We start from the raw sequence: 16,253 nt of genomic DNA on the forward strand, positions 1-16,253 counted from the left end.
TTGCTGTGCCACTGCGAGACTCCTTGCAGAATCCAAAGCCTTTTGCCATTAGTGTGCAGCACAGCTCAAGAACGAGCACGTTAGCAGGTCTGCGAGTCAGCAAATGCCAACCACCCAACAGAGCATTACCCACGTTTACCCCCTGCAGGTCACTATTTGGCTCTGGGGGAGGAACCACAGCATCATTGGTGTTGATGATGGGGACAATGTTCATCCGCAGCAGCTCATGCAATGTCCCATTTAAGTTGCGCCGCTTCTGTTCGTCGTGGAAATCCAGGTTGGTGACCAAAATCTGGAAAGATGAAAAGAACTGTGCTGACAAAAATTATCCATTATCAGTTTCGGCATGAGCCAGGCCAACAAAAACATAAGTCAAATACTAAGAAACCGTCTACATTTTCAAAAAATCTACAGCAAGGAAATATGCTCCTTGCTGAGTCATGAGAGACCCCTAATTGGTGCAAAATACATGAGGCAGGACTAAGTGAAGAGCAGGACTGGCAGTATCCAAGAAATGCATTTAGGGTAACCTAAGTAAGTAAGTAAATTCCCTCTGCATTTAGGTTTACCTAAGTAAGCAGATTTATTTCAGTGTGCTCCTTAGCAAATGCAGAAAAGAGAACTGAAACTGTCAGAGTGTCCCCTGAAAGGAACAGGTGTCTCTGTTCACAAAGTCCATTGCTTACATAGCATTCCTTGGTTAGACAAAGGGGATTAGAAAGCTAGCCCAATCACTGCAAATTGCAGTAATCATAAATACATCCATTAACAATTAACTTATCTTCTTGTTTTGATGTTGATTTACAACAGGCATGGACTTCATCTTGTGTCACAAAAGAAAGTGTGAGTTATACAAGACACAGTCAACATCCTGGGTTATCCCAGATGGGTATGACTTATGACATCCTGAGTCTTCTCAGGGATGTGTAGTATTTGCCTCCTCGCAGATACATATGGGGAGCTTCCCCCCACCAGCCTAGAATCTTTTCTACTCCTAGATCAGGTACTGGACTGGGAGGGAGGGTCCGTGTGCTGGCAGGACCTGGAGCTCGAGGATGTTGCACGGAAGGCTATTCCAGATGACAGAAGCCATGAGCAGAGCTCACTGTCACTGTAGAACAAATACAAAGCCTCCTACCTGAGCTGCACAGATGCTGTATTGTGTGAACATGGCCTCATACAGAGCCATCAGCCCGCTCTGACCAGCAGCAGCGCAGGCCCGCGCCTCCAGCACAGGAATGGCCTGCAGGGAGCAAAGGACAGGTCAGCTAGTCAGGGCGGCACCTGTACCACTTGTGATGGCCAGGTAAATTCTGACGCGCAGGTGTTCATCACGATGCTGCCTACAGCCATGACTCCAGTGAAAGTCCAAACATTCAGGTGGCTGCGCTGAGCCATATGAACCAGCCACTTCTGGCACTGCAACCTAGAGCAGGTCTGTTGCAAATCGAATGGGCCCTGCTAGCGCATTCGAAGACTGAGCTACCCCCAAACTGTTTGCATTGCAGCAGGAGTCAGTAGGCAGCTGCTGGGGAGATCCGTTTACCCTCTAGTTATGGCGAGGATCGCAGCTAAACACGGAAGGAACAGGGAATTAGTGCTGCACCTCTGCTCACGAAAGGTGTACTGGTGCTACACTGCTGGTAGCAAGGCTGTGGACCACTGGCTCCCCTCCCGGTTACTCACCATGTCCTTGAGTTGGTTCTGCCCCGAGTGCAGAGCCTGCCTCACACTCTGTGACAGCAAGATCTCGTGACGGAGCCGCTGCTTTCCAAAAGCCACAGCCCCACTGGTGACTATCATCATCTCCCGTCCCTGGTTTTGCAGCATGGACACCTGGTGGCAGGAAAGAAGCAGGCTCTTTCTGTTCTAAAGACAAACTCCCTGCCACTAATTTTTGGAGACGGCTGCACCCATTTGTGGGAACCCGCTTTTTCAATGCAGAAGGATGTCTAGCTTCCCCCACCTCCACACACCCCTTTTGATCCTGCCCAATCCATCAGTCCTGTGCTATAGGAGAGTCACCCTCTTCCTGCTATAAGGCCCAAGAATGTTTAGCAGCTTAATGACAGCTGCACTCCCACCTCAACCACTCTGCAACAATCCCGTGCTGGAACATATATTAGAGAGGAGCATTCACACCATGTGCCTTTACTGATGGAAGAGACTGATAGGGCGTGAGCCTATGCATGCTTCGACAGAAAAAAGTCCTACAATCCCCAGCATTCCACAGTCAGGTTGGACATTGTTGTGGGGCTTTTTCTCTGCCTCTGTTTCCTTTTAGCTTGCGCCCAACCTCGGGGGTTTATCAGTTTTGCTAGGAACCAGAGGCAGATTTAAAGATTCCATCTGTCTCTGCGGAAGCCTCAAAAACATCCCCCTTCACCTAAATTCCTGCTTCCCTTCCCACCTCCTTCCCTTCAGGCACTGGCCATGGTTGTGCCCCCAGCACGAAGGGGAGCAAGCTTCTCTTACCCCGGAGCTCCTGTTATAAGGGCTTGGGCTTGCAGACTGGGAGCAGCAAGCAGCCAGCCACCAAGAGGGCCCCCTTGCCACTGACCTGCTCGACAATGGATGCCAGCCGCCCCAAGGCCAAGCCGCATTCGTCCCCTCGAGTCACAACAGCGCTCCCCAGCTTCACCACAATCCTCTTGGCATGCTTCAGTTCACTGCGATGAGCAAAGGACTTGCCGTGGGTTCGGCTGAGGGGTACCGTGATGAAAGGGATGTTACTCCAGCCTCGGGCAGATGTATTCCTGAGCACCAGGTTAGGAGCCAGTAAGCCTGTGGTTGGAACATGGCAAAGGCAAAAGATAAGCACAGCTAAGTACGAATCCTCTCTCCCTTTTCCAGGTCTCAGGTTCTCAGTTTGACACAGAGTGGGGAACCCGAGTACACACACAAAAAACCCCTAGAAGGGTGTCAACTCTTTTTCAGTCTGAGGGCTCAATTCAATTTTGAAAAGCTCTCAGGAGCTGCATTCCCATGGCAGGGGTGGAGGGTGGGGTGGGGGACTCAAAGTAAAAGGGGTGGGGCCAAAACACCAGCATGTTGCAACTTAAAGCTCTTCCTGCTAGTAATGAAGCATGGATGATGCAGTTTAACCTTCCAGAATGGAAGAAAAGAGATCCCCAAAAAAGCTGGGAAGCCACAAAATTACAGGAGTTGGGGAAAGTGAAGTGAGGCCAAGGCAAGGAAGGCTGGATTGGGACCTCAGGCCTCAGGCTTGCTTGGTTTATTACCATCAGGTTCATTACCTCAGTCTTATCACCATCATAATGCATAACCTCAGCAAGGCTCTCCTTCCCCTTGATCTGGGTTTCCAGTGCGTGTTTGGGCAACATAAGCATGAAGCCCGATGGGCTAACAGGGGAGTGGAACTGAGCTCCATAAAACCAGATTGTTATTTTCCAGTACTTTTCCTTTAGACCAAGGACTCCTAGCACTAACAATGAAAAGGCATTGTCCAGCTATCCTGTCTGTGGATTTTCCACAATACAGAAAAACGACAGAAGTGCTGGGAAAACACAGGAGGGTTATGAGTGGAAGTCATCGCCATCTGGGTACACATGCATGGTAAAATTCCATGACTATGGCAGGGCAATGGTGCTAGGAAAGTCTCATCTGGAAGCACCTTGAATGTCAGCCAAGGAAAAGAGGCTTCAGAAATATTTTTTGCCTTCCAGGTTGATGCTTCCACGGGATGATAAAGTAAAAGCAGGGCACTGTCAAGGGAAGCATGCTGCCATTTGGCCGCTTGTCGCTAGCAGTGGGAATCAGGGAAACAAGTCTAGCATCCTGCTGAGGTTTCCCTGTTCTTCAGTAGGAAACACAGGACCCTCCTCCAGGACACCACTCCCTCTGGTCCCCTGCTTTGGGTACTCACAAGGGTGGGAGCCAGCCACATCGGACTGTCGCCAGAATCGTCCCGAGGAACGCAGAGAAGGGAGAAGAGCAGCTCGGCACAGCATTGTGAACACCTTGGTGGAGCACCTTTTTCACCTGCAAAAGAACAAGGAAGCTTCTATGGCTGCCACCCAGACAGTCTCCCCAGCCTGATGTAGGTAATGTGGAAACTCTACAGGAAACAGAAACATTGCAGACGGGGAGAGCGGCACCTTCCTGAAACCAGGATTTCTTTCAGCTTTCCAGTTTGGGGGAAAATGTCAGACTCAAGCATTTTTTTTTCTTTTCCAGAACAGTGCAAAATACTTTTCAAAGTAGCATTTTAAAATACTGCTGTTCCATGGCTGCTGAATCCCTAAATCCAACATTCAGTAAACTCAGCATTTTTCCTGCTTTTGTTTGGATAACTAAATAAACACACCTCTTTGGATTTGAATTGGGGGGGGGGGAATCTTTTCAAAAGTGGTAGAAAATACAAAGTATCTAGTGCAGACTAGAAGTCTGCCAAGCATTTTGCTTTTCATTAATTAAATCTGTGGGAAGGGGAAAGGAGAATCGTGAAAGAAGCTCCTGCAGAAGAGTCAGGAGGAGAGGGTTAGTTCCTGAGCTCCTAACCAGAGCAAACATTTTCTTAGCAACCGCCAGTCCCAGAACTACCACCAGAATGAGCCACATCAGCTGCTGCTAAAAGACAAACGCTGCCAGCAGCTGATGCAACCTGACTGCCAGCACACCAAGCATCACCTCCTTACGCCCCACAGTGCTGCTGCAGCTGATGTACAAGCTCCACGTTGCAGCACAAAATCCAAGCTGAAGGCTGAAATGTCAACAGGGAAGCAGCCTCCAGCACAGACCAGAGCCTTAACCAGCACCAGCCTTTATCTCTTTACTTGCATGCCCTCGTGGTTCCAGTTCCAGAGCAAATTTTCCCAGTTCCAAAAGCTAAAGGGCTGCTGCTTCTGCCGTGCACTTTAAAGGAAGGAAGATGAACAACTTGCATAACCAATCTTGTAACAAGCACTCTTGGTCACACTACACACATTGGTATCTAGACATATATCTGTGCAACGGAGCGTGCCCCCTGAATTTGTGGGTCAACCTCCAAAATACAGGGAAAAGTTGGGGGGGATGGCAATCGGCAGTTGAAACAGTGTGCATGATCCATAGTGCTAGAGATGCCTTTTTTCTTTAAAATAATTGGAAGGAACCGTACAGAGTGGTGTCCAGGAAGGGAACAAAATGGCTCCTGAACTCCCAAAGTAGTCCACTCATGATATTCAACTAGAAGCAAGAGATGGTGGCTTAGCCTTAGCTTAGGAGAGGCTTCTTGGCTGGCATTTGTCCCAGGAAGGCATGGAAACTAACCCGGAGGAAGAGCTCTCATAAGATATCCTTACAATGTAATCCTGCGCACATCCACAATGAAACAGATCCAATGCATCCCCTGGAAGTCAAAAATACATGCTGTAGGATTGCATGCACATCAATGGGTACCTGGGTTGGGGTTAGCATGAGGGCTGGTTGCAGATAAATGTTTCAGTTTGACTTCCATTTTCTCAAGGCACACCACTTTGTTGCCCCCAATTTGTAGTGCTGCCATCATGTCTTTTCTTCTATCACTCCAATATCTTAATAAGGTATTGGAATGCTAAGAAAGAGGATTCATCCAGAATTACAAGACTCTTCAGACACAGTGCCATGACATCGGATATACAACTTTTTCATGCCTCCTGCCCAAGAGGGGGCATGTTACATGCTTTTCTGGCAGCAGCGGAAACATCTAGATTCTAGAAGCATGAAGGATTTAGCTCACAAATCCCATGTGATAACCTCCAGTGTACACTGAGGCAGCACAATTGTGCTGGGACAGAGGTACACAGGGATAACAGTTCCTGCATTCCCTCAGCACAGCCTTGGTTCTGATAGCCTGCCAAACAGCTGTAGTGTTTGTTGCAATTTTTGGAAAGCACACTAAAGCTCTACAATTCACAGATCTATGGCAAGGGACAATGTGAAACGTGACTCTTCTACAAACTATGTTCTACAGATTTTATTCCCAGAGTCCTGTCAGTTATGTCCAAAGAAAGTAACCTGGAATTTGTTCCTGGAATATTTTGTTAGAGACATATGCCTTAGTCTGGTGGTTAAACTTTCTGACAGCAATTTATGTTGCGATGTGTAGCCGAAGAAGCTGAAGGGCAACCTGCCAAGAAGCAGTGAATGGGTTGCAAGGGACATGCATTACGCAAAAAACCAAACGTGCAAGGGTGAAGCCCATAGAAAACAACTAAGCACCACTTTATTTTGGTGTGGAGATAATTTCAGCGTAGGAAATTTGTTCCATAATGTCTGAAGAACTGCACGGATGACTTTGCTGTCCCAATTAGAAGGGTGAACAGGAACCAACAAGAGTATGTTCTATTCACGTACTTAAAAACAGTCATACACTTCAGAGATTACAGCATGCATGTTTCCTTTTGTGGAGACAACTGCCATGAGAACAAGCCACAATGGATGAAAAAGCCCTCAGTGTGATACAATCAAGCAGCCATATAATTGGCATTCTATAGCTACTGAGCAACTCACTTTCCTGGCCTGTTTTGCTGGACATTTTTTAAAAAGAGTCTGTTGTAATTCTGTAACCCTTGGGGTTCTCCTCCCTCTGGTTTCACAGCTTGTTTCCCTTTTGGCTGCACTGCTGACAGTTAGTATGTCAGTAAACGACTCTGCATTTCCTATGAGGAGGGTTAATCCAGAGAAAAGTTGCCAAGTGCAGGATGCAAAAACTGTCTGCAATATTTGTATGAATTTTCTTTCAATGGACTGTGTGGCAATGAGGAATGAGGAGAAAAGGGGCATGGGGATCTGACTGAAATATTCTGTGCAGATAGAAGGGATCTGAAGCCACTGCCAGTCCTGCTCAGTCCTACTGGTGTTCATTTACAAAAAGTCAAACAGCGTAAAGATACAAACAGTCCACCATCAAAACCTTTGATGATGATGATGATGATGGGGTATATTTAAGCGATTTTGATTTCCTTCTGCAAGCAGGGCAGCTAAAATAGCTGCTTTTTTTCGTATGTTCCTTACTCCTTTGTCTAACAGGAGAACAAAGATGGTTTCAGACGTGATGTCACATCTCAGCGTGCCAGACGTCACTGAGGAATGAACAGGAAACACAAGAGCCCCGCACTTCCTCTGCCACATTCTCATGTTTGAAATATGGAATGAAGTTCTCTGCCAGTGAACTCCAGAAGTTCCTCATGTAGGATTACCAAGACCCTGGAGAGCAGCAGCAGAGTGCATTACAATGCTTAAGAGATGACCCCATCTTATTCATCTTCCATCCTTTAAGATACCCTTGGCTATAAATGGGGCAGACTTTCCATTGATAAAGTGAGGTGTTATTAAAAGAACTCTGATGTAAAAGTAGAGAGGATTTATTTGTATCTCTGTTCAAAAGAGATCCAATTCCCATAATCCCATAGCACTGTAAGTCACCCAGAGAACCTTTGAGTTATGGGGCAGCACAGAAATGGAAATTAATTAATTAAGCAATCAATCAATCAATCCCTTCTTTATGGGATAACTCTGGGTCTTTCAGGTAGGGAGAGCAGGCCCAAGGGAGGATGATGAGAATGGGAAGGAGCTTAAGTTTAAGTGAGAATAGGCAGACTTCAGGCTTCTGGGACATCCTTTGTTTTTTAATTAGGGCCTCAAGGTTCATTAGACCTCTGAGAAGTCAAATGTAAAACAATGGTGTGGGGGGGGGGGAGAAGGGACAATTGCAGAGCAGAGCCTCTAGACAAAGGAACATGATTTCAGTGCCAGAACTGAGCTAACAGTTCTTTTACACAGGAATCTACTACTCCTGGTTTCCTTCCCAAGCTTTCTACATTTCAGCAGCCTAATTTCAAAAGGAAATTTTGCCTATTAACTGCTCCTATTGTTAATCAATTAGCTGAAAACCTTGCTAATCAACTGCAAACCACCCAGTGATCTACTGGTAGACCTCAATCTACCTTCTACCCTGTTCCTCTGAACTAGAAGGCCTCCAGAGATTGTGCTGTGCAGACGCAGCACTTACAGGAAGGAAGGTGCTTCCAGATATGGGTTTTATTATATCATCATATGCACAACATTTTAGTTGGACAGATAATGTCATGCTCCACTTATTACTCCCCCATCTTTTCCCATTACTTCTTACATCTTTTGTCTTACCACTTAAAATCCGCTTGCGGGAAAGACATGCTAGCTCTCTGTGTGGAAGCACAAAGAAGGACTGTGTGGGGAATGTGCACCCCACACATTCTGTCTGGGGCTGAGGGTCTAGGGGTACATTTATGCAAAAAGTTATGAACAATGACAACAAGCAGGGAGGGGAGGAAAGTCACCTTGGTTAAGGTTCCTTCAGAATCAGCCTTCAGCTGGCCAGATAAATATTTAAACTACAGACAGAAGGCTAGTTTCTGATAATTCCTCAGGACCAGATTAAATATAAAACTGACCTGCTAGCACTGCATTCCCAAGGAAGCTTCAGAATAGAAGAATTTTAAACAAGCCATCATATGATACACTTTTCCTAGTAAATTTGCCCTAGTGAGGAATTCAAGATTTTATTAATCTTCCTGCTGTTTTCCTTCCTCTCCTTCCTTCTACTATCTCCTCCAGCTGCTTAATGTTAATATACAGCAGTTTAAAAAACCAAAGTAGTTGTTTTGCAGTTATTGTACATGCGCATATTTAAGACAGTGTTGCCTAGTGGTTAGAGTGTTTCAGTGGGGCTTGGGAAGTTCTTGTCCCCAACTGACCGTGAAGTTCCTGGGTGAATTTGGGCCCATCACTTACTTTCAGCCTAACCTACCTCACAGGGTTGTTCTGAGAAGAAAATGGAGGAGAGGAGATTATATCAGTCACTTGGGTTCTGTGCAGTAAAAAGGTGGGATATAAATACAATAAATGAATAAATAAATAGCAGCTGTCACTATCATTAGAATACAGAGCTTTAAAAAAGCCCTGTCCTTCATGACTTTATGGAAGACAGGAATATCAATTCTTTTGCTGACATAGTACTAGTATACATTTGAAGTCTTCCAAAACAGCCCTTGGTCTTCTACTCATCTTTTGAAGTCTGTAGCACTGGGGGACAGAGCTGCAGAATCGCCAGCCAGCAGGGCATTACAGCCTGTTCAAGCTGACCTGATAACTCGGGAATGTGTGTGTGTGTGTTCAAGGTTGAGTAGCTTCCCCAATTCTCAAAGGGACAGCTCTTGGGCAACCTTCCATGTTCCTGAGCAGGCTGGGTAACCGTCTTGTAATTAGAAGAGTTGAGGGGGCTACAACAGAAAAGGCAGACACAGAGCTCTCCTTCCCTTCAGGACACTGTTTTAATCACAGCCATCGGGCTGCAGATACTTCTCTGACTTGTGACTTGCAATCTTAGCAGGTTTTGCCTGCCTTTTCAACCCAGCGCCTTTCTAAGCAGCTCTTTCAGGGACCTGTTCCAGGGACTTGCGGCAGATTGTGTTCAATACTGTTTTTTATTTGCCTTCCACAGGTTTTCTTGAGGTGCTTCGAGTCAGCTTATCCTAGCTGGGAGCCCACTTCAGTCTCTTTATCATTCAATTATATAAGCCACCCTTGGCTAGACAGCCACAATTTGGGGCTTGCCTTGACATTGCCCCTTGCCACTGAGCTCATGCTGATGTGATGGGCAATCTCTCTAGTTCCAAGTCCGGAGATGAGTTTGCTGGCTCGCACCTGCAGGACCAAAGCACTTCAGGTGCCTCAGCACCCAAGCGACAACCCCCAGCCTTTGCCTTATTGAGGACTGTCAGGCTTATGCTGAACTAATCCCTAGCCCCATCTAGAGCTTTTCCAGCCCCACCTGGAGATACCATGGACCAAAGCTGGGGCCCTCTGTGTACAGAGCAGAGCAGGTGCTCAGCCACTGGGCGACAACCCACCCCATCAGCAATATCATCAACAATACTGTTGTTCTACTTCACAAACATTTCCTTACCCAAAAGCTTCAAATTTTGCTTCACTCAGGAATACTGACACGTTCTACTTGCTTGCCGCAATACAGGAAAGGTGAATTGTGCCATTTTTTCACCTTATTTTTCTGAACTAAGCTACCAAGTTTTGCCTCAACTTCTAGCATTCTGCACTTTTAACAGAGCAAAATGAGCCCTTTGGTCCTGTGAGACTTTAGCAAGTTCATTAAGATCTTAGCTACATGGAGATTTGCATTAGTCAGAAACAAGACTCTGGACTGGGTTTGCTACTAACATGAACCTGTAAATCTTGTTTCTTTTCCTGATTGTATTTCCAGCACCCTAGCAGAAGCAGGTTGTATTTAGAAGAGCAGCTGAAAACATGTCCACATCACTACAGAAAAGCAGTGCAGATATCAGGAAAGATTCAAGCCTCAAGCTGTACACTATGGATCAAAACTGTTACACCTTCTTCCAAAAGTGAAATTATTCCAAGTAAGGGGGAAAAAAGCAAAAAGCAATCCTGTAGGGCAGTAACCAAATATATAACTGCCTTGTATAGAGTGAGTCCACTGATCCATTTTGACCAGTGTCGTCGTCACAGATTGGCAGTGGATCTCCAGAGTTTCAGGCAGGAGATGCCATGAATCAAACCTAAACAGGTGCTCTGCCACTTAGCCACAGCTCCTTAGTGGAGAGCAAAGGATGCATCTTTCAGTTGCATGCTGGTTTCTCAGAGCAACATCTGCCCAGATCAACAGATACAACAGCAATATCTCTACTTATACAGCCTCCTAGCTTTGTTCCCTCAAGTAAAACCACAGATCTGGTTTCATCATCATTCTCATGCAAGTAGAACTGTGCTACAGCTACGCAAGCAACTTTGTGTGGTGCCACAAAACAGGACCTACAAACAGGCAGTTCACAGCAGACCATCAGAAAATTCAGGAGACATACTTCTGCCTTGCTTCAGGGCAACACTACCCTCCATATATTTGACTTCATACACAATAAGAGCATTTTGATGTAACAGAAAACTATGGTTCCTTATCACAGAAGAGAATCATCGGGGTAACAGGAAACAATGGTTCATCATCACAGAAGGGCTTCTATGTGGCTGACTTCCAACCTTCCACTGATTAACCACAGTTTAACATTATATGCAAACATTGGACAAATTGCAATTAACTGTGGTTTTCTGAAACAATTTATTTATTTATTAAAACATTTTTATGCCGCCCCATTCACCGAAGCCTCGGGGCGGCTTACAACATAGTTAAAACCTTGTTTTACTAAGTTGTGATTACAAATAACTATTGTATAGGGTTTAGATGCAATGCTAACATTATTTGAATATAAAACAAAAAGACTGATCTTCTTCCATGGACAACTTAAAGGAAAGAGGAACACATATCTAAGATTTGCCTAATCTCTTTTCCGTAATCATCTGATTTATTGTAACACTCAATGATATCTAATGCAAGTTTTAAAATATATTTATCATTTACAAATTTATTGATTACTAATAGGTTTTTGATTTGATTTTACAACTGTTTAATACCTCTAGGAACCATTACTAGATAGCATTTAATGCAGCATGCCAATACTGATGTAACCCAACATCTTATCAGAATTACAAATATATTGCAATTACTTTTTGCTTTGCTGATTTAAACTACTTCCTTTAAAAAGGTAGATAGGACAGGTGAAAGCACCTACTTGAACCAACATATATGTCCCTGTAGTTTAGTCTCTAACCTCCAGAGTTGCAGGTCCTCTCAGCTTTTATTCAATACCTTCAAAAACATTGTTTCCTTGGAAGAAGATATCCAAGCTTCTACAACCAATGAAAATAAGCAGCAATGTGCATACACCAGTAAGAATTTTTTTCACCTGCAGGTTTTCTGGTCAAAAAGTTGCTCCAAAAGACATATCATTATATACTACCTAAACCATTTAAAAATGTATATTCAGGATACATTGTCTGAAAGCAATTTATGGTGTTCAGGCACAGGCATAGTCATTACTTAAATGTGCTTAATAAAAATAAGAGGAAACATTAATAACTTGCTCTTATGTCAAGACTTACCTGTCTAGTTCTGGTTAAGACTATCCCAAAAGCTTCCCTTGGGAAAATTTAAGTCTAGAGCATAACAAGCTTTAGCCAATCCAGCTTGTCTAGTCTAGTCTAGCAATTTTCAGTTGCCCAAACCCAACATTTCAGAGGAAAACTACTGTTACCCCCACCCCACTAATTATCCAACCAAGCTGTGCCAACTGGGGAAAATTCCGGTTCAAATGCTAGCGGTTAACAATAGCACCAAAATAAGATCTAATCTCTGACTTTGGAAGAACTGGCTGTGTTTTGAAGATGCTAGAAAGACTTGGTTAAAAAAAAAATCTATGTTACCGGACAACAGTTCTCACCCATAGAATTCTCTGACCAGTATCCATTTGGTAGCTCTGTTTGGAAGTAAAGCCCCATGAACTCCACTGTTCAATCACCATTATAAAGAACAATAAGCAACAGGAAAATCGGCTGTTTTGAAGTTGGTTGAACTCACCCAAATCAGTCCAAACACTTTTAAAAAGAAAACAGTGAAGACTTTAATTTGCACATCAAACAAAATGAAGCTCTAAAATGCTGACAAAGATTGTATGCACATGTTTGAAGTGTTTTTCCCTGTAAAAATGACAAATATTATTATTCTAATTTAAATGAAGGCCTTCTCTACCAACCCTGGTTCTCATACTGAAGGCTTCTTGGCTTTGGAACTTCCCAGTCATAAACTTATATGGATACATCTGATGAGGTGGCTCTCTAACCCACAAAAATTTTATGCTATAACCAAGACATGATTTTATGCATGTCAAGACAGAAAAAAGGCCTACAGCTCCCAGCATGCCTCAGCTAGCCATGCCAGCTGGGATGTGCTGGGAGCTGTAGGTTTTCGTCTGCCCAAACATGCATAGGATTGCACCCTAAATCTGTTCTTTTTAAGGTGCCACAAGCCCCTTTATTGCTTTTTCTGGTCAAAGGCTAACATGGCTTCTTCCCCTCTCAAAACATTCTGTACAGTTATTGTTAAACCAAGGCTACCATTCATGCACAGTCCTCACTCCTTTATTCTATGATAAAGTGACTCAAGTTGAATAATGGATTTAAGGAAAAGATTTGTGAGTTTGTTTCATTCAAATAGCCAGATACTTATGCTTTGCAAGCTGATACATACATACATACATACATACATACATACTTAAAGGGATGACTTTGCATTGCAGTATGTGCCAAACAGGGTGTCCATCCCTCATTTTCAGCTACCAGATGTATCTGAATGCTGTCAACGAGTCAGATCCATTCCCTTGATTCATGAAACCACTTTTTCACTACAGCAACAGACCAATAAAAAAAAAAAAGAAGCACCAGGGGATTTTGCTCTCCTCCTCATTGTTAAATAATGGCCTCTGTCCCTACCCCATAATCCTAAAAGCAACAAGGTGTATAAAGAGGGAGACACAAGTGTTGAGAGTAGCACAGATGGAACGGTTACATAGACAGGTCTGTGTACACAAGCGTGACATATTTTACCAATCGGCAGCAAAGCTGAATTTATGCCACTCATCAAATGTCAAAGAACAACAAATAATTTTAAAAGTGATTCCATTCAGAGGCTGATTTACAAACTCTTTGTTTCAAAAAGAAGAAAGCAACAGGCTCAGGCAACATCACAGCTTCAAGGAAAGAAAAAGTTACTGAGTCCACTGTTCCTTTTTTAGGTGAGAACTGGGCTTCATCCAAAGGTAGGGTGCAACTGTAATAACTGAGTCCTCATTTATAAATACAAGATCATCAGGACTGGTATAATTATTTATGGCAACACAGTTTAATGAACATTTTCTGTCTGGAATCAGACTTTGCCCTTTGCATTATAACAACTTGGAACTCTGCTCTCTCATAGGGAACTCATCTCAGCCTCCCAAATGTCTATTATAAATTTTATCAGGCTATTCCAGAAAGGCTATCATTGCAAAGGATGTGATGGGATGCACAACTTTCTCTCGCAAAAGCTAAGCTACACTTATATTTGATTTCTTTTTTCTAGATGAATGTGATTTTGCACAGCTATTTCTTTCCTGAAACTGGACTGCATGGTGGAAACCCTACTAGGAAGCTGGTAATCTTCATCATAGGATCCCCACACTGATGATACGAGGCCTGCGCATGAAACCTCAAGCAGGCTAGCAGCAGCGCTGAAGGCACCAGAATGCATTATCACAGAGACACACTGAAAGACTCAAAGACAGCAGAGGATTCAACTGACAGTAACTCACTCTTGGGGAAAGCTCAGCTACACACGCAGCCCTCTTAATAATGCAAAATAACAGTGTTTTACCGCGCCTTAAAGCTAACAGGTTGGTTTAGGTACAGGGTTTCATGCATACTGCTTGCTAAGTGAATGCCTATGCCAAAACAAATCTCTTGATCTTTGAGATGCCATAAAACTGGTTTTTTGCTGCAACAACTCAACACGATCACCCCTCTGGAAATATACAAAGGAATAATCTTTGGACCTGGGGAGCTCTGGTTTCACACCCACAATCTCTACCAAGGATTAGACCCCCAGGACGAAAGGACGGGGAGAAGCCCACCTCTTGCCAGCCTACTTGTGCACACATCCAGGCCAGCAAAGCCCGCTAATAATCCAAATGAAGCGAAGAGAAGGTGTCCTCTCTCCCAGCAGGAGCCGGCCCGCTCAGATCTCAGGGAGGACTGGACGGCGGGGTGAGGTCTATAGCGCCTCACTGCTGGGGCAAGACCCACCCAGCAGGATCCCGCCCTCCTCCGAGGGCACCGTGCGCCAGCAGAGGAGCTACGAAAGCGGCGCGATCAGGGCCCGCTACGAAAGCGGCTGCTACGAAAGCGGCGCGATCAGGGCCCGCTACGAAAGCGGCTGCTACGAAAGCGGCGCGATCAGGGCCCGCCTTCCCCCAGGGCTGCGCCCAGCAGCACCACTTACCAGCTCTCCGGGTCGGGCCGCGGCTCTCGGCGCTCTCGCCCGCCAGCGAATCCGACAGCGGGCCCGATGTCGGTGGAGAGACTTCCGGGAGGCGGCCCCGCCCACCGCTTGCCGCGTGGCGCCTGCTGGGCAGAACCAGGGCTTCTGCTTCTCCGTGCAAATGATGGACGCAACCAGCGCGCGATTGCGCTGTGGAACAGGAGTGGCAAATTTGTTGGATAATGGCAGTAGGTTCATTGAAGGGCTCAAAGAGTCGCTTTGTTTTTGTTGAAGGCTCAAGGTTGTTGACGATCCTCCCCCTAGTTGTCCTCAGAGGCTGCACTCCAGGGAGGGAAGGCACTACTGCAGCACAACTCGAGTAACAAGAGTAATGGCTCCTTAAGTCTCTGGTGTTACTATGACAGTCTACAGGCCTGGCCCCCCAACAAGGGGCTGCAACTGAACCTCGCAATCACCAAACATCACCATCCTTGCATTATAGCTGGCAGTTACATTGTTTCATGCAAGTTTAATTTCCAGTTCCAGCACTAGGACAATGAACTGGTACACTCTTCACTCAAATTACAAGTGTTCTGGTTTATGGGAACACAGCCATACAGGCCTACCTTTGAGACATTTTAGAAAGAAGTTATATTAAGAAAGAAGAGGTGTTCCTTTCTGAAAGTTGCACCCATCAACTTTTCAGAAGCATACTCATGCCTCACTCATACTGAGTCTATAGCATTTGAATGGTGGTGCATGTTTAGCTACTTGTAGGAATTCATCACAAAAAGTGTATTGTCTTCTACCTGTACATCTCTCGTACAGTGTGAAATGGAGTAGCAGTACAACATGAAATGGGATTAGTTTTGTGGGTGTAAGATCCAAATTCACATCCTTAGTCATAAATCTGATATGCAGCCAACTATGCCTCCACGTGCTGTTAAAAAAAGCAGGTTGCTTACCTGTAACTGATCTTCGAGTGGCCATCTGTGCAGTCACACATATGGGTACTGCGCCTGCGCAGTGCCTGTGGCCAGAAGATTGATAGCTAACGGTTTTTGGTGGAAAGCTCCGCTCCCCCTCCCCACTGTGGCCTATAAAGAGTGGAGCATCCGCCATTTTGTTCAGTCTTTGCGACCGAACATATGATATCTTAATAATTTTAAATCTTTTTTTGTGTGTGTGTGTCAGTACCGTAAAAAAGGGGGATGGTCAGTACCGAAGATGCCTTTCTCATCGACACCGAGCTGTCGATGCGTCCACTCACCGACACCGAGCGGGGCTGGCAGGTGGGTTGTGTGACTGCACAGATGGCCAGTCGAAGAACATCAGTTACAGGCAAACAACCTGC

General features: G+C 45.0%; 1 protein-coding gene across 5 annotated transcripts in view; it reads right to left on the reverse strand.

Moving 5' to 3' along the window:
• Nucleotides 1-14,981, reverse strand: part of ALDH18A1 (aldehyde dehydrogenase 18 family member A1) — a 28,207-nt gene extending 13,226 nt beyond the window's left edge. Inside the window, exons 1-6 of one of the 5 annotated variants that reach the window (XM_044436120.1) lie at nt 14,921-14,981; nt 3,887-4,002; nt 2,561-2,784; nt 1,687-1,836; nt 1,139-1,243; nt 134-292 (exon numbers count right to left, since the gene is read on the reverse strand). In XM_044436120.1, the coding sequence (XP_044292055.1) occupies nt 134-292; nt 1,139-1,243; nt 1,687-1,836; nt 2,561-2,784; nt 3,887-3,971 (723 nt within the window). In that variant the 5' untranslated portion in view covers nt 3,972-4,002; nt 14,921-14,981. Of the gene's footprint in view, nt 1-133; nt 293-1,138; nt 1,244-1,686; nt 1,837-2,560; nt 2,785-3,886; nt 4,003-11,621; nt 11,641-11,660; nt 11,717-14,552; nt 14,758-14,920 lie in introns of those variants that run through there. The other 4 variants (XM_044436150.1, XM_044436111.1, XM_044436130.1 and 1 more) reach the window with 4 other exon arrangements.
• Nucleotides 14,982-16,253: the final 1,272 nt, after the last annotated feature.

The sequence above is a fragment of the Varanus komodoensis genome, unplaced genomic scaffold, assembly GCF_004798865.1.
Source record: "Varanus komodoensis strain SLA01 unplaced genomic scaffold, ASM479886v1 scaffold1, whole genome shotgun sequence".
Lineage (NCBI taxonomy): Eukaryota > Metazoa > Chordata > Lepidosauria > Squamata > Varanidae > Varanus > Varanus komodoensis.